The sequence below is a fragment of the Meleagris gallopavo genome, chromosome 4, assembly GCF_905368555.1.
Source record: "Meleagris gallopavo chromosome 4, MGAL_WU_HG_1.1, whole genome shotgun sequence".
NCBI classification, from domain to species: domain Eukaryota; kingdom Metazoa; phylum Chordata; class Aves; order Galliformes; family Phasianidae; genus Meleagris; species Meleagris gallopavo.
This window is the reverse complement of record NC_139407.1, coordinates 61,974,110-61,999,721: the sequence shown is the minus strand read 5'-3', so window position 1 is coordinate 61,999,721 and position 25,612 is coordinate 61,974,110. Positions and strand designations below refer to the sequence as shown.

Sequence of the window (25,612 nt, the reverse complement as noted above, 5' to 3'; positions counted from 1 at the left end):
CTTTCTTAAAGTGCACACAGTAATTTTCATTCAGCATATCAAGTACTCCTGATTTCAATCTAGCAAAAACAGTTGCATGAATTTATCAGCTGAGATTTCCCTGTCCTTTATCTTCTCTCCTCAGAATCATAAGATATCCTTGCTCCTTACCTCCTCCCAATAAATGCCCTCTTCTACAAACACTACCTATCTTATTCACGTCTATTTTTTACTTCTTTCTCTCATGGAGGAATAATAAGCAGCTGCAAGACGTATCAAAAATTGCTGCCCCGGGATCAAAATGCAGCTGTCAGATTCTCTGATTTTAATACCCAGCTGTATAAATCCTCTTGAAGCTACTTGCTGTGCAAAATAAAGTCAGATAAACTGTAATACTTCTTTGACAGTTTAATTGTGCAAAGGACAAAAACTGAAGATGGAAAATGCTGATTTATAACATGAAATAAGAAGTTAGATTTCTTCCTCATTGCTTCACTCTTAAGTTCTTGTCTTGAACCAAGAAGTATATATACATACTTTTTAAGATAACGATAATCTATTTTTTATTATTTTGGGCAGAGGAAGGAAAAAAAAATCTCCATGCTGTGCCAAATGGAAATAAAACAGGAGGCACACTGATCTGCTGAGATCTCTTTGAAGTTTCTGGAAATAGCTCTACTGATTTTGGAAAGGAGAACTGAAAATACATTTTGTTTTCAAAAGCGTGAGTAGATTTGAAATACAGATACCTCGTTTGTATGCGACAGGAGTACCTCCCCACTGGTACTCAGTATCCAGCCTGTTTTAATACTGGTATTGCTTTTGTAAACTTGATGTTCACACATTAATATCTTTGTTACAGTTGCAATGAGATTCAGTAAAAGCTACTATCTTCAAAGAAAGAATACTCTTTTAAGAAACATACATAGGTGAACCTTTAAGTCTTACCTTACAAAGATAGTTTAGCCATGAGTTTAAATGCAAAGCCAAAGAGTTCAGCTCATTCCCTCCTACTTTTAGTCATGCTTCCAACTTTCATTTGGAAAAACAGCACAAGCAAAACTTTCTAAGACAATCTGAAACAACAAGAACTGTTAAATCAGATTTACTTCCAGCAAACCTTTCTTCACAAAAAGTAGATGTTACCATTCCTGAGTTACCCATTGGCCTGAAGAGTGCTTTCTAGTGTTTTTCTTTTTTTGGTAGGGTTTTCATAAAGAACCCTGGCTAATTATTTCATTTGTTCTAAGATTTTCTAGTTTGTTCTTTGCATTGATCCTCAAATGTTACTGTGATAGAGGATTGAATTTTTGTAATGCTTTCCTTCAAAACTTGTAATTTTCTTTCATGCAAAAAAACCCCTGTCTCTAGATTTATCAACAGATTACAATAAATGTCTGAGTTATGACCTAGTTTAGACTAGCACCTTCAAACAACTATAGTGTTCTTTGTTTCAATTCAATGTTTCCTCACAAGCACAGTATTTTAAAAAGTACAAGTATTTACTGGCTCTACTTGAAAAGCAGATGTTTTCCACAGTTGTGCTAGGCAGTTCACTGTAATTACACATATATGATATAACAAATAGAAGAGAATTAAAAGAGGTTAATTACTGTCAACTTAAATCAGATGTTTACAAATATGCCGAGGAATTGTAGCTAACTGCCTTAGATAACCAAGAATTTGAGAGCTCAGTTCAATCCAAAAATTACTGAAGAGATGAATGGATGCACAACTTTAACAAATGACTTTGAAAAAAGTGCTTGAAAAACAACTCCATTACTCCACCATGAATTAGAATGAACCAATGCTACAGAATAATTACAATATTACTGTTAAAGTTTCAAGAATATTACCACTATGAGAGCTGCTTGCAGTTATTCAATATTAAGGAGATATCAAAAGATTTTTGTTGTATAATATTTGTGTAGTTTATGATAGAAATAAACACTGATAATTCTGATTACTCATCCAAATACTGTTATTAAAATAAACAGAAATACACCACACACATACAAAAGTGTTATTTTTATTTTTCTTTTTCACTTTTTCAGGCAGATCTGATGATGTTATTTGTCTCAAAAGGAATGCATCCAAAGGATGCAATTAAAATCTGTGCAAAAGCCATATAAAACCAAACTTTCTATGTGTAGACAGTCCCAATTAGTTCTTCCCCTTTTTCCTTTTCATAGCTTTCCATTCACCTTCCTGTGTAGCAAGACTACCAAGAAGCTCTTTCACTTTTCTCTTTCTGGCTGAATCTCTGCAAAGGAAGCAATTAACATGTTAAATATTTCAGAAAGATTATACTAGGGAAAATAAGTAAGTACATTTAGACTATACATATTCATCCATAAGAAGCCCCACAAATCTTAGATGTCACCAAATACTTAATTAAGAACTTTCTGCATGTTCTTATCCAGAGAAATGAAGCGACAAAGTCGAAATTTAAAATGATCTCTAATGAAAATGTTCATTTTCCCCAAACTGTTAATTTTTATTTCAAGTTTAATATTGTTTATCATCACTGTCAGTCTCCCCACACAGCAAAGAAATGAACACACAGAATAACAACTCTTAAACTACTGTTGAAGCAAAGGCTATGTTACCTCTCCATGATTTCTGAAAGCTGCGTTCTAGCCAGAAACTGGTTGTCCTTCCGGATCTCACGAACAGCTCCTTTAAATTCACGTTTATGTTTGTGAATTAACCGCTTTCTTTCTTGCTCCTTTTTACTGCCTCCCTGCTTTCTTCCAAACTCTAAACTGAAATGAAAATACGTATGTCAACACAGAGCACTATGAGATCAACTTGAAAAATAAGGAGCTGAACATACCAGAAAAAGGATCACTGGTCAGCTGCATATCATCATGATGCAGATTATAAGCAGATAACATTTTCCAGAAAACAGATACACTCCAATACCCCATAGTAGCCTGCATTTTGTTAAACAGATTGAAAAAGATGGAGCAGAAAAACAAAAGGTATCTCCAATATATTTTACATTTTTGCAAACTTTCTCTACAGATGAACTCCAAAAAAAAAAAAAAAAAAAAAAAAAAAAAAAAAAAAAAAGGCCCAATCAGTTACAAGGGAATAAATGTGCATGGCAGAGGAAAAGCTGTCTCCTTAAATTAGAATAAATAAGACAAGTTTTTGCCCTTGCAGATAATAAACAGGTCTAGATGAGTCAGCAGTCAATATAAATCAGACTTCCTGAATCAGAAAACAGTTCTACCATCTACAAAAGGAACCAGCGCTATTTAAATTTAATTTCAAAAGAGAATATAAGAATGTACAGATCATTTTAAATTCTATAAAAAGAGAGAAAGAAAGCTCCATGTTTTTTGTGATTGCTATTGTTGAAAGGCAGAAAACTGCTTGGTGGGATGAAAAAGGAATTGTGCAGCCTGGTACATTTATAAGAATGCTTAATGTGATGCATTATCTGCTATGATCCGTGAGACAGAGGACAGGAGTAGTCTGCCTGCTCTTCTGCATCAGTGAAAAATGCCACAGCATTTCATCATTCATCTTTACTTTTATATATTTCAGTATGATTTTTTATGAACTACTGTCCTTGAGACTCAAGTGCTTTGCAGAGTACACAGTAATGTACTGTGTAGTAACAGCCTCTTTTCAACTTGAAATTTATTAATTTATAACTGATTAGATGGGCAGGACTTGGTTCCCAGTGCTGCTTTTTCCCTCATAAGGTAATTTCTGTTCAGTTTCTTAGAATCCCTCCTTCCCTTTTCTTCCTCTCCCTACCAATCAAGTAGCTGGTCCTTTGCAGCTCCTGCATAAAATGCAACAGAGAAACAAAGTTGCCTGTTTTATGTCCTGCCTTCCAAGTCTTTTTAGCCTGAAGCCTTAGCATCAGAATGCTTAGATGCACTTATTCTTTTGCACTAAGCTTGCTTTACTTACACTTTCACAATCTTAGGTGTATACTGTTTCAATGGCACTGGCTTCTTTTTCTCACATATCAGTGGAGTATAGTGCTTTGCTTTGTTCTCCAGCTCCTTTAGAGCATTGTGATACCATTCCTGAAAATGTAAATCAAATTACAACTTCAGAAGCGTATTAGAGACACTATAATTCACAAACTACTGTAAATTAAATCAACAGCAATCTTCTCCCCATATGATGTTCTTCTGAGAAAAAAAACATTGCTATTCATTAGGATACTGACAACATTGAAATGCTGTAAGCTTTCCAGGCCGGACAATTTTTTAAACTTTTCAGGAATTTCACTAAGATGGAAACATGGGCAATCAGAAAGGTCTACAGATAATTTCACCTAACAGATGAATAAGCAAGACTAAAGCTAGACCAATTCAACAGCCACCTTTCAAAGTCATTTTAAGTAGAACTGCTAATTTTGTTTACTTTGATGGCAAAAACCAGGCCATTTTGCATCATCAACATTACAAAACCTTGTTCTCTATATTTCATAATACCTCTCTGAGGAGAGGACAGTTTAGCTATATCCTAAACACAGATTAAAAAAATATAGATTTGAATTTAATTGCTAGGTAAATAAACTGACTTCTTTTAAGTGAAGTAGCAGACCAGGTGTACGTATGTTAATTACAATCTCATTAGCTTGGTATGTGTATTTGGTTGTAGCAAGCAAGTACTGCTCTCCTCAATTAGAAGGGCGAGATAAGACAGACAATGAAAAATATCTTCTAAACATTCTCTACTCTTTGTTTTCTCCACAAAAACATCACTATCATATTTGAAAATCACTTATAGCAAATAGCTGACCTTTGAAAACATTTCACAGATTATTCTTTTTTTTCTTTCTTCCAAAGAACAGATGAAGATCACAGAATTTATTAATGAGCCAATTGTATCAATTACTTCACACTGGAGGAACACATACCTGCATTTGTTCAGGATATTCATTCGCTGACACATGCTGTGTCAGGAGTACTCTTATTGGATGCATTATTTCATGGAACGATGGTAAAAACTCATATAGAACTGCACATCTTTTAATAAGATCAAAACACAAGGCTAGACACGACAATCTGTTAATGTAGAAAATAATGCAACAATTTAACTTGCAAAAGCTGTGCTGCACTGTCAAATAAAATGTATTACACTAATTAAATTTGGGTGAATTAGCAGTGTCTATTATTAAGATTGTCTGACACAATCAGTTACAAGTCTGTTCCTGGTTGTCAATTCAGACTACAATTTCACTCTCTTTATGCAAGCAAATACCCAAGAAAGCCATTAGCAACAACTGCTTATGTTGGTGCACGAAGGACAAAACAGTATTGTGTCTTTGCTGCTTGAGTAACAGGTTTTTACACTGGTTCTAATTCCGTCACACTTCTTCAGAACAGAATTATGGTTGTTTTTTTTTGTTTTTTGTTTTTTGTTTTTTTAAAAACTTCATCACAAAACACTTACTCATCCCTGAGATGTTATGATATGACACACAGACAAGGTGAAAAATGCGGTCCAACATGTTTTATGTTTAACTTTGTTCTTTCCTAACTGTAGTGTTATGTTACACATAACATTCTGATTCAAGATTCATAATTCCATATGCTACAGAGTAGCAAGATAAAAACAAAGCAGAACAGCTCACTACTCTTATTCTCACATACCTGATATGATTAATTTCTGTTTTGCTCAATTCCTTTAATCTAGTCACAACACTCAATGGCAGGTTTTGCTTCTGCCAACTTTCCAGATCCTTCTTATCACACACCAAAAGCAGTTCTAAATTTTTCCCCACTGGTGTGAATGGATGGACTACAGTATAGCCTAAGAAACAAGAACAATGATCAACAAATAGGTTCTCAGTATTACTTCTTTAGAAGTTTCTAATTGCATAGTCTAAAAAAAAAAAAAAAACAAACAACAAAAACAAACAAACAAAAAAAAAAACAAAAAACACACCCCAAACTTTGTCAGTATTAGGGGTCTCTGAAATAATGGACTACAAGCACAATCATAATTATGTATGAAGAGAGAGTAGGTATCTGCCCTATGGGGAACAAGATACACAGTTAAAACTGCAGGAAGTTAAAACTGCAGAATATTGGACATGCTTCAGAGGAAAGGGCAAGGAACAGAACTTTCCCTTGGAGTTGTGAGTAGAAGGCTTACTGACCAGAAAGTGGGCCAGTAGTACTGCGAGCATGAACAGGAGAAGCTCAGTTATTGTACATCACTGAACCTCTCCAGTTGAAACCCTCAGATGCATACTGTAAAGACCTCTCCCACTACACCAGTAGTTTTAAAACAAGAAGAAGAAAAATAGAATACGTACTGGGACAGGGCACATTGAAAATGCAAGACTTGAGAATTACTATGCTAAATTTCACAGCTAAAGTAGAAAATAATTTGCAGTTCCCATGCTGGATCTTTTTTTTTTTTTTTTTTTCCTCTTTATTCTCTAAGCTCTGCAAGCTTACAATGGAACTAATTTCAAAACTGTTTATTATTTCTTTTATTTGTGAGAGGATAGCAGCTCGAAATGAGAGTTCCATTAACTGAGGCTATTAACAATGGCGATTCCTTCCTACTCTTTCCCTCCAGCTTTTCTACTAAAAAAAAAAAAAGGCCTAAACCAGATCAGAAAGTGTATTTCAGTCTTTCATGAAGTTGTATTCTCTACCATTTCATGTGAAAAATAAATGGATTAAACTCATATAATGAAAACAATATCAGTTCTACTTGTTGATGTTACTCATTGTCAAAATAAAACCTCAAGAAATTTTTTGGTGTGACAACATAAAATATTCCAGAGAGCTGGATGTCAGTTTGCTTTAAAATATTCTCTGCTGCAAAGTAAAACCCATCACATTTATAAGTAACAGTTCCCTGAATGATAGTTATAAACACGATGGGAGATCTGGTAACTTCAAAACATCAATGTTGAGTGAAAAATTTTCAGAAAGAGAATGCTGTGCCTTTAGTATAAACTTTAACAACACCATGAAAATTTAACTAATGTAAATACACTAGCAGAAATACAAAGGAATTAAAAAAAGGTTAAAACTTAAATAATTACCACTAATTATTTTTAAAAAGCTTATCTGATTTTGCAAAAACCTGTATTTTAATGGTATCTAAAACCTTTGTAGATCATCGACTCCTACAAGACTACACAAAGGAGAAAACAGTTTAAGCACAGTGTAACCCACCCACTCTGTAGCCTCTTCCCATCTCATTCTAAGAGCTCAGCTGTTGGTGTTCTGAGAATCCAGTGCTTTAGCTCTGATGCAACCCAGCTGTGTAACCTTGGCTCACACTTCAGAGAAAACTGCTACACTGTGAGAAGGAGCTGGGTGAGTCTACAGGTTACAGCCACACAAGCTAATAAAGGTGAAAATGCAATACTAAGCTTGTTGAGAAAGGGATCACGGGTAGCTCAAGAACTCAGAAGAAGAAAAGAACACGAGCACAAGAAGGCATGAAAGTCTTGAAGGAGCAAAAAAGGGAACTGCAAGACAACTACTCAGTAATGCTGAAGATAAACTGAAATACTGAAACAACAGAAGATGAACCTTCCACGCCTGACTGATGACTGCCCAGAGAACAAAGACTTGGCGTGTTTCATCAACAGCGATTAACACAGTAATAATTACCCTGTAAGTTCATTAAATCCCAGATGTTTTCTCTGAGTATTTGCCAATAAATAATTGTAATTTTTCATTTGAGAATACTCCTCCTGCAGTGCTCAAAGACACTATGAGTGACCCAGACAGAAACACTAGCACATGAATTAGCAATGTGCTCTGACAAAGCTCCTCTAGGTGAATTTTTGTCACTAAACACTTTAACAAGAAGCTTCAGATCTGGAGCAATTTTAAAGCTAGAGATGAGTCCACACAGAAAAAAAGTCACAGAAAGACAAAGACTGGAAGACTGGCAATTGAAAATCACTTGCTAGCAGATGGATTCCATTGAAAAGACAGTTTTATTGTTCTTGTTGTCTGCACAAACTAAGTTTACACAGTTATGTTACAGCATAGACTAATCTGCTTATGGGGATAGCTGCCTTCTATTAAACTACAACAAATCCCTGACACACAAACAAAAAGGAAAAATAACAATTTTGTGACGTACTTCTCTTGATGAAATGGCTATTAGCTGATGAGGAAGAGTGCCTGCAGCATTAACTGCTTCTTTACTGTGAAGAACAGAGTACTCATTGTAATCCTATAGGAACTGTGAATTTTAGGCTGCAGTCCTATAACGTGGTCTATTTAGAACAAAACTGCAGAAGCAATTGTGAGCAATTTAAAAATTTAAAAACGTTGTTTCTTTCCTGAAAGATCAAAGCTATGGAAAGCTAGTCTAGCAGATGGTTGGACTCTTCTGTTCAAAACACTAGATTCATTGTGAAAGACAATTAATTAATTAATGAAATTTTAAAGAACACTAATATAAAAATTTCTTACTCATTTATACTAACAAACTCACCTTGGGCCTGCTGTTTGGGTAGAGATATGTGAAGTACTCCAAGAAGAAAATTGATGAGTTCTGGTACAAATCTTTTGGAGAGAGATACATATTCCAGGAGCAAAGAGCATATAAACAAACCTTTAATAACATCTTGCAATGTTGTGATGCGGCACTATAAAAAGAAAAAAAGAAAACACATTATTAGTAAATGTCTGTCCAACACAAATGCAGCATCTCTCCAAAAGCATAAATATTCAGGAACTTGTACACATTTTAAAATCTGTAAAATGGTACCCTCTGGATTTAAATGAAAAACATATTGCCTTAGCTCTTACTAAAGAGCATAGGCACAACTGATGAGAAAGATGACGTTTAGCCACTAGAAGGTGCTCAATCACCAGTAAGTTCTTACTGCTCATTTGCTCTGCCATCTGAGCTGGGCGTCAATTATAGCCCTACTTTTTGCCTTCAATTCCCCACATCCATTTTCATAAGTGAAACAAAGAAACATCAGGCTCAAAGCAACTTGGATCAGCAACAGTAACAAACAGTAACAAAGCAACTAGCTCAGAACTTTCAAAGCACATATGAAAGATATTTGGATAGAAAAGTAAGTACTTAACTACACTGCAATACACTGCAGTAGGTATAGTTTTAAGGAAAACACACATTACTGCTTTTTAAATAAAAGCCTTTCTTGAATTGGAACAATTGCAATATATAAAAGAGAAATCACTAACAAATGATTTTGTACTTTATTCACTCTCTTCCATTAGTTTCACATAGTTTCTCATCTGTGACCACACTAAACATAAAGCATCCTTTTCAGTGCAGTTCCAATATATACACATTAATTATAACACATTTTTTGGAGTGCTAGGAAGAAACAAGGAAGTGAAGTTGTATACTGAGACACAACATCACAGACATACCTTAGTAAGCAGCTGACTCATGTATATAAAAGCAGGAGTTACAACTGGATGCCAGAAGTCAGATGTTGGAAACAGCAGAGATGTAATTTTCAAATAAATAAGCTGATAGTGAATACAACATAGAATGGAGGCAAAATGTATTAAGACAATTCCAAGGATCTTAATTTTACACATATGTAACTGTGGTAGATGAGTAGCTGTCATGTAGTGGTCTAAAAATACTAAGGCAAACATCATTCAGAAGTCGGATATGATATTTACAACCTATTTACTGAAATGACTGTTTAAAGTACCTGAGAAAAGAATATCCACTGTATGTCTAACTGTATGTTATAAGAGTGATAGACAAAACATAGTAAGAAGCTAAAAGCTCTCCACAATACATTTCCTGCAAAATCCAAAACATCCTGAATAAAGAGTCTTCAAAAAGAACTCCACATAAATACTGTCCAAGCTGCAAGAAGCAAGTCTTCCAATCAAATTCTTTAATCCATTTTCTTTCAATACTCTAAATATCCCATTAGGCAACATTGTTTCCTCAAGCTGGGAGACAAAAAAAAAACAAACAAATAGTTCTCTTTGGATTACTGACTTAGGTCTGCTCTTTGAAAACATTCTACTACATAAACAAATATTCATTTTCTAGATGTTCCATGTGAATTCTCTAACAGCTATTTACCTAAACTTTGAAAATAGAGTCTGTTCAGATTTAGCATGGCTACCGAAATTCTGAAGTATTACTAATCATAGAATAATACAAGAAGTAAGTTCAATCCTTCCACTCTGAGTCATTAATTCAGCATTACTCACATCTACAGTATTAAAAATGGTACTTTAAAGTCCATTATGTTATTTCCTTGATATTTTTGTGAAACTAAGAGATAATGCACTTCTATGGAGCACTTTTAAAATATTTGCACTTAATGTAACTGAAGAAATCAGGACATAACTGACAACATCACTATCCATTGAAATTTCATCAGGAAAACTAATAATGTTCTATTACATAAATTGGAGAGGCAATTTTAAGATCTGTTCCGCTTGTTAATATATCAGAGTCACACTTCTACTCTGTAGAATATTTTTTTTATCTGTAGATTTAAATTTAAGAAATATAAAAAATCATAGATGTTAATAACTCATTCTATAACTTGAAATGCAAAATTACATCCCCATCATCATGCATTTACTAGCATTTCTGTATTAATGGAAAGAGCAAGAGTTTGCTTTGCAGCAGGTATTTGTTACCGTGTCTAAGCCTGGAAATGTTGCACGGCCTTTGACTTCAATTACTTCTTCCATCTCATGTGCAGCGTCTCGAAGGACAAACTTAATATTGCCACTGGCTGCTTCAGGAAACATCTGGCAAAGATTGTACAATGGCCTATTAAGAAGAAATGTAAGTCATGATCAAGTTACACCAGTGATGTTAACTAAAAACCTGATTTTTAAGCATCTGCAGGGTGGTTTCTTGGGTTCCATCCATAACAAAAACAAATGCCCTGAAACATTATTTTTTAGAGAAATAGCCACCACAACCCTGCACAGATTATTACTGTAATACTTGTGGTTTACAGAGATGTACTTTTCATCAGGCAATCTGAGATTTGGAGGTTTCTAAATCTTAATAATAAAAAAAATAATTAAAAACTTTAAAATACACTCCTAAATAATCTCATATGATTAAAACACATCTTTCTAAATCACCTAACTCTTCATTTTACTGTACAAAGATATGCTGGTTCATACCAGGCAAGTCATAACTCAAAATATTCTCATGCAACGTTAAGGAACATGTAAGGCAGTAAAGTGGTTAGCAAAGTTATTACTTAAAATACAAAAAAAACTCCCCACAAAGTTAGGCCAGCTCCTGGCCTGTGGTTACAGCCTACAGGGAGGTGCAGTCAGACATCTGCATCTGCTTTTCAGTATTTTCTTTTAAAATGTTTGCAGTGATATTAATAAATCTCAGCTCTATAAAACAATCAAAATGTGTTTACATGTTTTTACAAAGCCCCACCATGTGTGATTATCAACAGCTCTTGCTGATGAATGCAACAGAGTAATGCATGCTAAACCTGCACGTAACAGATTATTAAAAACTATTTCCTTTAGATTTCACTGTATGTTTTTTCTTTCAAGGTACATACAAATAATTCACTACAGAAAAGTTGCCTAGCCCAAAAGTCAAGATAGGAATAACAGACTAATTTTGGTTGCAAGGGGCCTTTGGAGGTGACCTCGTGCAATTCCCTGCTCAAAGCACAGCTAACTTCAACGCTGAATCAGTTTGCTTACAGCTTTGTTCAATTGTGCGAATCTTCCACAGCTTCTCTGGGAAACCAGAGAAATTCTAGGGTTCAATACAATTGCTGTGAAGAATTTTTCCTTACAAGTAATTGGAATTTCCTTTGTTGCAACTTGCATCCATTGATCCTCATCCCTCACCGTGTAACTGTGAGACAAGTTTGGCTCTCTTGCCACAATAAACACCCATTATATATTTGAAGACAACAATTCCAAATTGACAATTTCCTGAAAAATGTTTCTTCAGAACTTTTATATGGGCTTACTATAACATTCTAATTCTGTTTTCACTTAGTTCCTAATGAGAATGAATTCACAGAATGGAAACTTGTGAAAAAAAACAACTGTACGGACAACAGCGCATTATCACTGCAAACCTTAAAGCCCTTAATCTGCTGCATAAGTAACCTCCATATAGAAGTTTTCATGCACAACTGGCATATTATTTATCTACTGCCCATGAAAAGCACTTACAGATAAAAAATTACATTCTAATGTCTTGGTACAATTAATAGTCCAGACAACACATGAAAAAAATTTCGGACACTAAGTTGCCTACAATCCTGACAGAGCTACATATTAAACACTTCCCCTAGGTAGCTTTTCTCTTTAGACCAGAAAGGAGCAAAAGTCAACACGATTTATTACTTACAGGATGAGTTTGTCAATTGTTTTCAGCTCTGGTAGATCCAGAGTTGCTAACTCTCCAATATATTCCAGAAGAAAGCCAAACAGTTTCTGCAAGAAGTACCGTATGTTAAAAAACATTAATTTTCTTTCATCACATGTATTTTTCAGAATAGCACAAAAGAACAGTGATAAAAAAGTTAGAAAAGAAACAAGCAGTATGTTGATTGCACTGTTATAAGAACATGGATATGTTATGCTGCTTCCTGAATCCTTAGTAAAACTTAAGCAGAGATTCAAAGTTAATTTCAAACCTTGAAATACAAGATAAAACAAAATATGAAAACATACTTCCAACTTTGTTTTGTTTCCCACTGCAAGACTTGGATGATTGCATTTCTGAATCCTCTCCAGTATAATAAGCTGTTGCTCTACTGTTCTTCCAGCCAATAAAGATTTAAATTTCTCATAGGACTCAGGAACTGTAAGGTAAAAACAAGAAATTATCAAACCTCTAACAGTTATTTAATTCAAGTGACCATCTAACAGATTTCCAATTTGAAAGTGTCATCTTTCAGAAGAAAAGATAACACATAGCTTTTAAATAGTAATCTTGTAATAGCAGCCTATAAGTATGTACATAACATAGCATACACGAGCATAAGTCAGAAAATAAGACGAATGCTTTTCAACAAATGAGATGCAATTTATCCTGTACTTGTTGCCTAGGATGAGCATAACTACATGCACACACATGCAACACATCAGAAGTAAGCTTATGCATTCATTCAACCATAAATTGACCATAATACAATTAGCTCTATGTCTAATTCACATCTAATTAGCTTTTGTATGAAGGATATTAAATAAAGTACGAAACTTGCCACTAATGGAAAATAATTTTACCCTCCTCCCCAGAAGTAGTATTTTTAGTCTTCTGCATAAGTGAATGTGCTAAATAACATCTTAACCAGTTCAGTTTTTGAGTTATTTTAATGCAATTGCTTTCTGGTTAAGACAAATCCTGAATGCAATTTAAAAGACTTTGGGTAATGTATACTACCTCCTTTTGGGAAAAAAGCAAGCACTAGGGGAAGATTGTTTGAAAGGTTGTTCAATCTTGTAACAATTAATTTTGTTAGAGAAACCTATACTAGGACAATAGCTAGTTGCATTAAATACTCAATATTAATGATTGGTTTGTATACTACTTGGAACATGCTTCTTCCTTCCTCCGAGGCACAAGTCCCAAAGAAGTCAAACTCTGACTGTCTCCATTTCAAAATACTGCAATGCTGTATCGCAGGGATTACACCTCACAATGCTGCCTCTCTAAGCTTCTGACAAAAATATCAGTCCAAATGCAACAGAAGCAAAGCTCTCCTCATTTGAAATAGTATTCTATTATCTATATTTAACTTATCTCATGCAAAATACAGCATTTTAGATTGGATGCACTTGTGGCCTTCAGAAACAAGTAAAGATCTTTCTGTTTTCAACCTCACTATGTCTTTGTCAATTCTAAAGCTGTTGGAAGCAGAAGTAAATGTTCTGGGGTGAAACAGATCCGGTTTCCACTGCTCACAGCATGATCAGTGCTAATCACTAAGAACAGCAGCTACTGTCTGCATTTGGAACAGTAGGAGACAATTATGAGGTAAAACTTCATAGATTGGCAGGAATATATAAGATACTGCAGCACAGAGAGAAAGACACTTTATAAAACCTTAAAGACAACAGGGATCTATGCATCAGTCTTTTGCTTACCAGCAAATGTATATGGAAGCTCTGATTTGGCAGCTTCCATTTTTGGATCCAGTTCCTCCACATTCTGTGATTCATTTTCATTTGTCTTTTGTTTCTTTTGTTCTTTATTTCCTGCAGCTTCTTCTTCACTCTCAAGATCCGACTCAAGATCCGAGTGGTTATCTGATGCAACATCCTCCTCATCTTCAGTAGCAGATTCTTCCTCACCTTCTTCATTCTCATTATCTTCCTTCTCACCTTCCTCTTCTTCCTGTTCCTCTTCCTCTTCTTTGTCCTCCTCCTCTTCTTTGTCCTCCTCCTCCTCCACATTTTCAATGTTCATTTTTCCATCCTGCCAGTAGAGAAAATAAGCCAGTTAAAACACCAATAAAGTGACAGCAATTTGCCAGAATCACCATGGAAATGTATCATTAAAAGCTATTGTGATCAAGCAGTGACTGGCAGCTGTGTCAGCCAAGAAGGAATTTTAAGAAAAGAGAATGTATACAGATATATGAATAGAAGTGTATTTCTAAGGAGCAGTAAGAGATAGGAGGAACAGGATACAGTATGTAAGGACTAGAGTAGTACCAGTGGGAAAGTAAGGAATACTTACATAAAATTTCTACATCACTTACAGAAGCATTCTTAGTAAAAAAGACATTTTAACTACTTCTACACGTTAAAATAGTGTATCAGATACCTAATTGTTCCCATCTTGGTTTTCTTAATCAACAATTTAAATGCACATTCACAATTTGCATTCACTGCTGAGAGGAGCACTTCCCTTGCTACTTCCATATAAGAAGATGAGAGGATCAGTATGCACACACATGAATCACATGGTCAGGGTGACTCATTACATCAGCTTTAAGGTTTTATTCGCTCTGCCACCTTAAGCAAAGCTACTTCATATGATGTATAGTGCAAATTTAAATTAAAAAAAAAAAAAAGATAAATGGAAGGGCTAAGGCCCTCTCCGCAGTCTAGTTAAATAAGAGCACATAAGGCTACTATATTAGTAGGACTACAGAGGGAAACAACTATTCTCCTCTCCTCAGCCCTTTTAAAAAATCAGATAGAATACAGTATTCAAATACAAGAAAGATATCTACAAACAGCTGCAATCATCAGGGTCATCAGGGGTCATAGAACCTGTGCTACGAGAAGATGCTGTGGAACCCATGTTTTTTTCAGCCTGGAACCAGCCTTTCGGTGCCTATAAGGGAAGTCACTGAGAAGGCACTCTGCGCCACAGTCCATGGTGGGAGAAAGAGAAACAACTGGTTTAAATTTAAACAAGAGAGATTCAGACTGAGAAACTTTTACAGTAAGAAAATCAGCAGAATACAATGCCTAGGTAGATTCTGTAGCCTCTATTCTTGGAGATTTTTTTGAGACAAAATTGGACAAAATGCTGAACAACCTGGTGATTCCATGGCTGACCCTGCTTTGAGCACAGATTTGGACTAAAGGCTTCCAAACTGATTTTCCTATTTTCACTTCAGAACCTTGAAAATGCTGAGATTTCCTATCTTACCTTGTAAGACAATAAACGTCTGTCATCTTTGTCCAGGATAAAGCCATCAGCTAGATCATCAGCTGACACGTGGCTGGGTTTCTTTTTATTCTCTTGTTCATCTATTCCACGCATTCGACGTAGTCGATCTGCCTGTGTTTTAGGAGAAGTAACATACACAGATACATCATGTGTTTACACAAGAACGAAAAATCTCTCAAACACTTCATTTAAGAAAATCAAAGGGGAAAAAAAAGTTAACTAGAACTATTCAAGTAGTAGGTGAAAATTAAAAACAGTTAATTAAATTAAAACCAGTGACTTGGCAAATTATGAACAAAAACTAATACTTCATTTTGTTGTGTTTTGTTTGATTTGATAGCCTAATGCAACTGCATATGTGATAACATATTTGGAAGGCTTTAAACTGGGCTTCCAAATATGTTATGTTCTCTTATTTTATCTGTTTGGTTTACCACAAAATGCAGCTTCCATTGGTGTTTTATGATTCTGCAGTGTTTATCTGTTTCTTCTAAGTGTATTAAGTTTGCAGAAAACATAATCTTAAGATTTTAACATTACACTGAATTTACAAATAGACTCAATGGGCAATATGTGAAACAATCATTTTCAGAAGCACTTTCACTTTGCACTCAGCCAGATCATCCACCACGCAACACAACAAGAATAGGAAAGAAAAAAAAATCCTCTCTTTCACAGTAACGCGAAGGTACCAACTCTCCCTACCATCTTAAATGTGTCCCTAATATCCCAAAAGAAAAAAGAGAGAAACATTTACCAAGTAATTCATTCTTTCTACAGGACTCAGAACTCCGTATAGAAGAAACAGCATGAAACATTTCCCAAGAGAACTCTATTCCTATGCAAAGCAAGGCTATATACATGCTACTGCTGGAAGATTTACAACACCAGAAGAAAGCATTACATGACTTGGCAGCATATTAGCTCAACTTCTTTGCAATAAAATATGCCCCCCTTACTGAATTGCATCTAAACTCTGAATAATTTAAAACATTTAAAGGCAAGTCAAAGTGATATTCTATTTTTTATTGAAGAAATATTCACTCATTTCATGAACCTCACTAAGTCATGTACTAAGTCCATGTTTTCTTTATTATATTAGATTCCAAACAAAACACAAACAGATTTCCTGCATTTGCCCTCTGATGAATAACAGTTTAGTACAGCCACTTTCAATCGAAGGCAAAGCAATAAGTATATGTGGTCACTCCCAAAAAACAGATTAGAAAACAATCCAAAACCATAGCTGGTGTACCTCTAGCTTCTGGAGTCGCGCCTCCTCCTCTTTTGCCAATTCTTCTTCTGTCTTCATCCTTTCTGAAGGTTTTGCTTTCATCTCGAATCCAAGTTCTCGAACAATCATATCATATTCATCAGGCTGAAGAAATATTTATACAGTTGTTTATTATCTTAGTCTTATTATTCTGCTTTGCATCTACCCTTCTACAAGACATAACAACTGGAAAATAAGACCTTTAAGAAATAAGGCAAAGACTGTCTAGAGAAAGCTGCTTTTAATTCAGTATTAACATAAGGAATGGATTGAATTTTCCCTGAACTCCCTCCATTTAAATTTCTCAAAGCTGAAGAACTTATAACAATACCTTACATGAAAACTTCTTATTAATTGAAAAACTTCAAAATATTGTTTATTAATAAAATACTGTTTTCTAAAAAAAAAAAAACAAAAAAAAAACCAATAAATTTATAGTTTGTAATTCAGTTTATAAATACTGTTAGAAATAAACTACGTATTTGTTATCATATTAATTACATATATATCTACCTCAAAGGAAACAAAAAGAGTTGCTGATGCTCAGCCAATGTAAGCAGCATACATGGGAAAACAGTCACTAGCAGAGGTCACATTGAGCTTTTGAATACAATTTTCTTGATAGATGCTTAAGTCACTAACCTGCTCCTTTAAAATTCAGTTCTGGTAATTATTCTTCTTACATGCCACTAGATAATTTTCTCCTACTTAACATTAATGTTATATTTAGTACACAGTCTGATCCCTGCATCCCTGATAACTCTCAAAAGGAGATTCACATGAAGCAAGGGAAGCTAATTTTCCTTTTCAGTAAAGCACAGAGAAAGAATTTTTGTCTAGGATATCACATTATTGACATAGTGGAATATTCAGTATATCATGAAGCATCTTAAAATAAAAAGCAATATGTCAAAATATGACTTTCTGATTCAGTATCTTCCATTCATTAAGATCAGTTTTAACATGAGATCAGTTCATTATTTCAGCCTTCTAAAAACAGAATTCTACTGCCAGGTAATAAATACCATATAATACAAAATGTCTACAAGAAAAAAAATATATAGCACAAGACATTGCAATGCTTATTCTTAAATCAAGAAGTATGAAGAACAACAAATAGGAAAAGCTTTGAGACTGTAACAAATTTATTCATAAACTTAATATTTTAATTCCCTTTTTGTAGGGACATTACTCAGGTCACAACCAGGAAAAATCTGTTGTCAAATAGATGTTGTTTCACCCAAGAAACGTAGCAAAGGCATTCAAAGAAAGACAATGGTCTCAACAATTTTTATTCTTCAGGCAAAAATATGTCTTAAAAATAACCAACAGTCAATAGTGTTGCTCAACATGCAACCTCTCTCATTTTATTTCGCAAAGCAATCAACTTTGCCTCATACTTCAGTCACTAGGACAGTCAAAACCACAAATTATTAGAATAAAAGAAAGTAATCTAGCCAAACTTTACCTTGGGTTTTTCTGCCTCTTTGTCCTTTCTTTCTGACTTTGGGGGTTTGCGGGCCATAAGGGTTTGGATTTCCTTCCAGTCATTGTCAAGCTTTTCAGTAAGTTCTAAGGCACTTTCTCTCCGACTCTGCCTTTCTTGCTAGAAAAATAAAACACAAATGCAGCAGTTACATCCAGCTGAATAAGACAAAGCACTTATAGCATAAAACAAAATTGATATCTTCAGCAAATAAATTATTTCAAATACTTAACATTTTAAAGATATAAACATTCACAGCGGTAGAAGTGATACAGCTGTACTGAGTGCCACATGGGCTGAGTACAGGAAACGAGTTACATGAGTCAAGAAAATGAGAGATTTGAAGATACAAAAGAATGGTAGATTTTCACTTTATTTCCTTAAGTGTTTACAAGGACAGATGGACATTCAAGGACCATAGACTCTTTTCCCAGACAGTTATCTACATCATTTTCTGTTACTGCTACTTTATTCTGCAAAGACAAATTGTGATGTCCTCTGTATCATACATTAACTCATTCTTTAGAGCTAAAAACCCACCTTTTCTTGTTTAGATTTGGCTATCAACTCTTCTATGAGTTCCTTCCTAGATTTAGGTTTTTCCTCCTCTTCATCTTCCTGTTCACTAGATGCTTTTTTACGAAGAAGGCCTCCGCCCCCTCCAAAGTGAGCAGCAGTTAACTCAGCTAGAAGAAAAAATAAATTGGGAATTCTCTTCAAATTGATATGTAAGTGCAGAGGCTGCTAGGACAGTATCCCTCTAGTATTTGAGAATGGAAGCAGTTAAAATTATTTCATCAGCCATATACTACTCACATTCATACCTAAAAAAGATGCTGGACAACTTACACTGATAAACATTTTGTGTGAGATAGGAATATTTTTTCTATATTCCAACTACTATTTAGGTGTAGAGGTAACAAGAAAACCACTTAAACTTCAGATGCTGCCCGATGTACTTGAAACGTAGGTACACATTAATTCTGAAAAAAACACAGGATAAAGAAACTTCCCAGTTGGGTAGCTCCAACTTAGCTTCTGCTAAATTTTGACAGCCGTTCCACATGTATTTAAGTAGTAATTTGGCTTCAACAGCCCATCCATTTACATATTCTTCTTCAGTGAAAGAAACAAATGATGCAAATGTACCAACAACAAAACCAACAGTGAAAAAAAAATACAGAGCAGTGAGATATTAGCCGATATCCTACCTGACAATGCTCCCCTTTCATCGGTGTCACTATCACTATCAATAATATCATTCAGTTTTTCAATTTCTGCTAAAGATTGGCCAAAATGAGTTAATTCTTCATCTTCATTAAGATTATAGATATTTTTCTTTCCATAGTTTTGCTAAAAAGAACAACAACAAAAAAAAACACAATTAAATAACAAAAATTTCTAGTTTCCAGGCAACAAACTAATAGAGCCAGCATTTTTAATGTTCGAGAAGATTCTTGTTCCAGTTCTTTGCTATTTTAAGAACACTACCAGGTTAATATTTTTTATCCAAAATACATGAAGCATTAAGCAAGAGAGTATGATGCCTCCATTATTCTTACAGTAATGTAGAAATGAAGCAACTCAGAAAACTTAAGAAAGCTTAAGTTTTATCTGCATACCATTAACAACAATTCTTCATTATTCCATTTCTGGCCTGAAGAAATGTAGCTTACATAAATTACCAGCAGGCTACAATATTGCACTATTCAGCTCTGGAGATTGAGTATCATAAAACTGAAAGAATGGTACTACGCAAACAATTCGCATTACAGAATGACAGCATGTTACAGAGTTCCTCTAGTCAGCAAATGAAATGGCTGTTCTCCAACAGCTGTACTGGAATCTCAAATTCTACTTGCTGGTGGTTGCCTTTTTCTAATCCAATTTCCAAATCACAACAAGTCTAGAACAGTCAAAGAAAAACAATGACTGCTTAAAATTGGCTTTCTTGCACATCAGAGCTCAAACGTGCTCAAAGAATTTTCTTCTTCAGAAAAACATCTGTCTTGCAACACTAGGAATTTTTCATGGAACATTCTGGATTCCCATAAACAGATGTTTTTTCATAGAAGTTCAAAACATACAAACAAAAAACATTAGCCTGCAAAACCCTCTATTAAGGATAACCCTCCCAACTCAATTTTTCTTTTTAATTCCCATTCTTACACTTTACCTGTCTTTCCAAAGTGAATCGTTTTATCATCTTTTCCTCTGGACTTATTTTAGTGTTATATTCACCAAAACGCTTATCTTTAAACACATTTGTCTTTTCTTTTTCTTTATATTCTTTCAATAACGTTTGAGTTCGCTAGAAGAAAAAAAGGAGGTCAAGTTCAAAAAATTAACAGAATAAATGCTTCCAAAGCAAAGGCAAAAAAAGCTTCATGGCATTCTGACAATATGGAATCATCCAGTCTACCATAACGCAAAACTAAGAGGGTATGGAAAGCATACGCAACGCACAACACAGAGTAATGAACTACACTCACAAGCTGCCCAGAAGACAAAATATGATACACTGTGTGGTGTCCTTGTTTTGTCACACATGAAAACTAACCATTGATTCCAAAGAATTTTGATTTCAGTCTGAGGCTTAGTATGAAAGAATGTATTAAAGAAAGAGAACAAAAGTATCAGCTGTACCTCTTCTGGTCTTGTCGCCCAAGACATAAATAAACCCAAGTGGGTACATACATACAGTTCTCTCCCTTAGTGCTGAGCACAGAGAGGTCATGCATCAGAGCAGTAAGGCATGTATGAAGTAGCACGTGCTGTACTTATGGCACAAAGAAGTCAGGCTTATTTTCAAGTGCTAGTGACGTAACTCATGACAAACATTTAATTTCCCTTAGCAGTTAAAGGAAGAACTTAAAACGTGAAATTGAATGTTATCAGATTTTCTAAAATGCTGAAGTTATTAAACAGTTTATAAAGAAAGAAAATGCTGGCTGTGTTTAGTTTTTAAAAAATTAGCTCTAATTTAAGAGATGTCAATTAAATCTCATGGACAGGTTTGTTCTCCAATGCTGTTTGTACTGCAATGCACTCCCAAACTTGTGCGCTGAAGGAGAAGGCAGGTTTCCTACAGCAGGCCTCTGCAGCCTCATGTCCACAATTTACAGCCACCACCACTACTGACTGCAGAAGGCTGGTTTCATCTACTATTCCCAAAGCTCTACCTTCAATTTACTTCTTGCATAGCATACACAAGTGAACAATTTAAATGCCGCATAAGAATGTTAATGTATCTTACTAACTTGGATATGGGAAAGCACTTTTGTTATCAATTATTTCATGTCCTCTCTCACCAATTACCTCTATCCATAGAATTTTAATGTATAATCTTTCACAATATATTCAAAATGACAAACAATCCATTTCCTTCCACTGCATTAGTTTTTAAAATAACTTTATTTTCAGAAAGTACTTTTGTAATGGAAATTATAAGCCATGACTTGAATTAGTGATTGAGCACCTGGTGGGAAGGCAGGGCCAACCCAGGGGAGTTCAGCTGCATGCAGAGCACTTGAGTGACCAGAAGGGTTGGAGCCAGGATCCAGCCCTTCCCAGACCTCATTTAAGGGTCGGTAGGGGAAGTAAGGGTATCTCTCTGGAAATCCCTACATACCTGAGATTTTCTAAAGGTAAGCAGCTACCTTCCTTTATCTCTGTGCCTACGGTTATTGTGTTTAATCAAATCCTCACTTGCTGCAGTCTAGAATCTAGCTGCTCTGCTTTAATTGCTGTGCTTTCTGTTGCATTACAACTTTAAATTCTGTTTGACATGCACACATCCAGATTCAATTTACAAGTAGCTATCCAGATTTGATCACAGAATCGTTAAGGTTGGAAGAAACCTTTAAGATCATCTAGTTCAACTGTCAACACATTCCCACCCTGCCCATTAACCATGTCCCTCAATGCAACATCTCTATTGTATTGAACATCTTCAGGGACAGTGATTCTACCACCTCCCTGGGCAATGTATTCCAATGCCTCACCACTCTTTCTGAAAAGAAATTCTTCCTTGTATTCAACTTGAACCTCCTCTGGCACAGATTAAAGTCACTATATCTCATCCATCACTAGTAGAAGAGGCCGTACCCACCTCGCTACAACCTCTTTTCAGGTAGCTGTAGAGAAATCATGTCCATCATCAACATCCACATCACTGAGAACCTCAGTACAAGCTGTTAAATTAAAGTTTTTAGTTTTAACAGAATCTACAGAAATTCTAATTTCTTTCCTGTTTTCTTTACAGGGATAGGTCAGAAAAAAATCCACTGCTTCACTCAAGGAAAGGATAAATGCTGGAATGTATATGAAGTAACAGCTTCCCTTGTGCAGTATGGATTTTTAGTCAGGCAGCTACTGATATCAGTAGAGGGAAGAAGGAACAAAAAAAAAAAGAGGGGGACAGTTTTAAAAGGGTCAAGAGTGGGAGATTTAATTCTCTGAAGCTGTATGGACATTATTATCTCAATGAAGACATACCACTACTTTGCATCTTAACATTCTTTCACAATATAACTATTTAACTATTGCACAAAAAGCAATCTAGTCTTCCAAGTCAGTGGTAGTTTTCTATCTATGCAGTTCACACTGCAATGAGAACCTACTCCTCTTTCAGGCTTTCCCTGTTACAGCGATGTTGCACCATCATCAAGAAGCTCAACATCCTGCAGCACCTAAATCTATCTAATGAACACTTATAACCAACCCCTGTGCTTCCTGCTGTACTCTGATCCACAGTAATAACAGAATCATTCTCACAGCATGGTAAGGCATTGAGACCGGCACTGTGACTGCTCAGGAGAGAGACATTTGGGTACACCCTCCATCACCATCAGAGCAACATGAGGTGAGCAATCACTTCTGTCACGTGGGATGAGCCTCTTACCTCACCTATGGAGGCTCCAGATTCATGGCCTCTCCACCACTTCTCCATCCACAGCTACCCTCCTCCCTCCCAATTTCTGCTGTCCTCTTACCTTCTTGATAGCCTTGGACCGTGACACACCAGGCAGCCCCACATCGTTCTTGGTCTTCCTTCCCAAGATGTTAAACTTCTGCCTGTTGACTTTCACCTCAAAGGGATTGCTCTTCACCATGGCTATGGTTGGCTCTGCTGAGCCCTTGGCTTTTGAAAATGTGGAGGCCTTTTTCTTGCGCTTTGCAGCCTTCCCCATTGCTGGCTACTTGTGTGGGTGAGGAGGCTCAGCACACGCTCGGCACCCAGTGGCTAGATGTAGAGAAGCCAAAATGGCGTCCACGGCCAAAGCGTTCCTCAGGCCTGACTGTGGTCCTCCAGGCCACGCGAGACTTGCCTCAGAAACCCTACGAGATCCGGTGGGGTGATCGGCACGGTGTAAACGGAGCAGTGCGGTAACGGCACTCCCGCAGCCGACGTACCCGAGCTCCGCCACGCACCGGCAGGGAGACACTCTCGCGAGGCTTTTGCTCAAATATCGCGAGACTCGCCGCCCTTCTCCCCCGCCGCACTGGGAAAAGCCGGACGAGGCCGAACTAGGTCACTCACTACGTATCCCGGCATGCAGAGCGCGACGCGCGCCTGGGAGAGGACGAGTTCTGTCACGCGATGCCTTCTGGGAGTTGTAGTTCCGGGGGAGACGGGCGAGGACGGCGGTGGGGTGGAGCCGGCTGAGGCGGGCGGTCGAGCGATGGTCGGGGCGGGCGCTGCCTGCTCCTTGCCTCCGCCCTCGGGGAGGGGGAAGGCTGGTGCCGGAGCGAGCGGCGGGTGATGGGGAAGAGGCGAGCGCGGCGCTGAGGTCCCGCGGGGCCGGATGAGCGGCGGCTTGGCGTCGCGGCGGTGGCGGGGCTGGAGGAGGGGGCGAAGGAGGCAGCAGGGGCGGCCTCCACTCCGGCTGCCCTGAGGGGAAGGAGCCCCCGACCATGGAAATCGAGAACATCGTGGCCAACACGGTGCTGCTGAAAGCCCGGGAGGGTGAGTGAGAACGGAGCGGGGGGAGGAGGAGGAGGAGGAGAAGGAGGAGGCGGAGGGCGAGGCGAGGGCTGCGGCGGGACGTCCGGGGAGAGGAAGAGGGGCTGAGGTGAGGGGAAGAGGGGCCGGCGGGGAAAGGAAGTGATGGAGGAGGGGGGAGAGGGTGGAGAAGGAGCGGGGGAGAAAGCTGCGGGCGGCGGGGACCCCCATGGGTGGGGCGGGAGCCGGCCTCGCAGCGCTGCTCTCGGGCACCTGCACCCGGCTGCCGGGCCGAGCGGCGGCCCCGGAGCGAACCCTTCCCCGGAGCGAACTCTTCCCTCCGCTTTTCGGGCTCCTACTCCTCAGGAGGGTTTCGCCGGATGTGTTCGGATCGTTCGTCTGTAGCTATCGGTTTACTTATGGATGTGTGTGTGCGTAGAAGTGGGCTGGGGTTTCTCTGAGAGAGCCTCACGCTTTATCTTGTGTAAGTTCTTCTCTGTGGTGAATGCTGTTGTGTTTTGCATTAATGTAACGTTAGATGTGTTGTTTTCTGTTGGGTTAATGCTGACAGGCACTTCCCCACAGCACCCTGGCTTGAAGGCTTCTCTCTCTGCCAACAAACACTTCTAATAGATACAAGACTTCATTTAGCTCTTGGTTGTAGGGAAAAAAAAGGTCCCCAAGTATGATTGTACGACTGCTTTTTCACATAAATAACTGTCTGTTAAATGGCCACTCAAAAGCCTCTCCAGATAACTTCGGTGCTTGGTGTGGAGTCTGTTTTCCAGCTATGAAATGTGCATATTCTTTTTGGATTGGATCCTATTTTTCTTAATTGCATTGCAAAGTCCCATTAGTTCAGTTGAGCTGTTTAAAGTGAGTAAGAACAACAGAATCTTCCTCCCCGTATGTTTTGCAAGTTGCTCCAACTCTAAATGGGTTTGGCACTTAAGCCATGTGTGTATCCAGTTAAATTTGCCTTAAGCAGCAGGAGAGGAAAATCAACTTTTTGGCTTTGAAGTGGGGTTTAAAAACCAGAGCAGCGATCGCAGTTTTGGGCTATTTCCCAACCTGTGCTGAAAAGACCACCTCAGACTCGAGGGCATGTTTTGGCTGGTTCCACTGACAGTACATGTCTGTGGTGGTGCTGCCTGGCTTTGGAGTTTGCATTGAAGGGATCTGAGAAACGAAGGGAAAGTGGAATCTGGCTCTAAGCTTTACTGTGCCCAAAGCCTCACCACAAAGAGCGGAGTGGTAATCTGGAGCAGCTTTTAAGTGGCTGCTTAATGTCAGGTTGCCACTTTAGTTAAGGTTTCACTGT

The 25,612-nt window shown here is 37.2% G+C and overlaps 2 protein-coding genes across 4 annotated transcripts in view; one reads left to right on the top strand and one right to left on the bottom strand.

Moving 5' to 3' along the window:
* Positions 1 to 1,992: 1,992 nt before the first annotated feature.
* On the bottom strand, positions 1,993 to 23,845 carry NOP14 (NOP14 nucleolar protein). Of its 2 annotated transcripts, XM_085223560.1 has the most exons (18): positions 23,342 to 23,840; positions 20,524 to 20,658; positions 19,559 to 19,700; positions 18,888 to 19,033; positions 18,330 to 18,467; positions 16,844 to 16,966; positions 15,568 to 15,699; positions 14,049 to 14,379; positions 12,633 to 12,763; positions 12,307 to 12,392; positions 10,596 to 10,731; positions 9,348 to 9,449; positions 8,434 to 8,587; positions 5,607 to 5,766; positions 4,871 to 5,018; positions 3,910 to 4,028; positions 2,589 to 2,744; positions 1,993 to 2,242 (listed from the first exon to the last, which is right to left on the bottom strand). In XM_085223560.1, the coding sequence occupies exons 1-18, from the start codon at positions 23,537 to 23,539 to the stop codon at positions 2,143 to 2,145; spliced, it is 2,637 nt and encodes an 878-aa protein (XP_085079686.1). In that variant the 5' UTR covers positions 23,540 to 23,840; the 3' UTR covers positions 1,993 to 2,142. The 2 variants fall into 2 exon arrangements, 1 of the variants encoding a protein (XP_085079686.1); XR_014883239.1 differs by lacking the exons at positions 1,993 to 2,242; positions 4,871 to 5,018 and having other exon boundaries at positions 2,597 to 2,744; positions 23,342 to 23,845.
* A 161-nt stretch (positions 23,846 to 24,006) lies between these two features.
* GRK4 (G protein-coupled receptor kinase 4) overlaps positions 24,007 to 25,612 on the top strand; it is a 34,430-nt gene continuing 32,824 nt past the window's right edge. Inside the window, exon 1 of one of the 2 annotated variants that reach the window (XR_014883240.1) lies at positions 24,007 to 24,315. Coding sequence is in view for 1 of the 2 variants with exons in the window: in XM_085223573.1 (XP_085079699.1) it covers positions 24,264 to 24,315 (52 nt within the window). In the remaining variant the exon portion in view is untranslated. The remainder of the gene's footprint in view (positions 24,316 to 25,612) is intronic. The other variant, XM_085223573.1, reaches the window with a different exon arrangement.

What these genes read in the sequence shown, in the direction of transcription:
- NOP14 (XM_085223560.1), bottom strand. Translation starts at nt 23,539, where the DNA reads ATGGGGAAGGCTGCAAAGCGCAAGAAAAAGGCCTCCACATTTTCAAAA. An exon ending in GATTCACTTTGGAAAGACAG is followed by an intron (nt 19,701 to 20,523) that starts GTAAAGTGTAAG and finishes TGTTCTTTTTAG; the next exon opens with CAAAACTATGGAAAGAAAAA. An exon ending in TGAGTCAGCTGCTTACTAAG is followed by an intron (nt 8,588 to 9,347) that starts GTATGTCTGTGA and finishes TTCTTTTTATAG; the next exon opens with TGCCGCATCACAACATTGCA.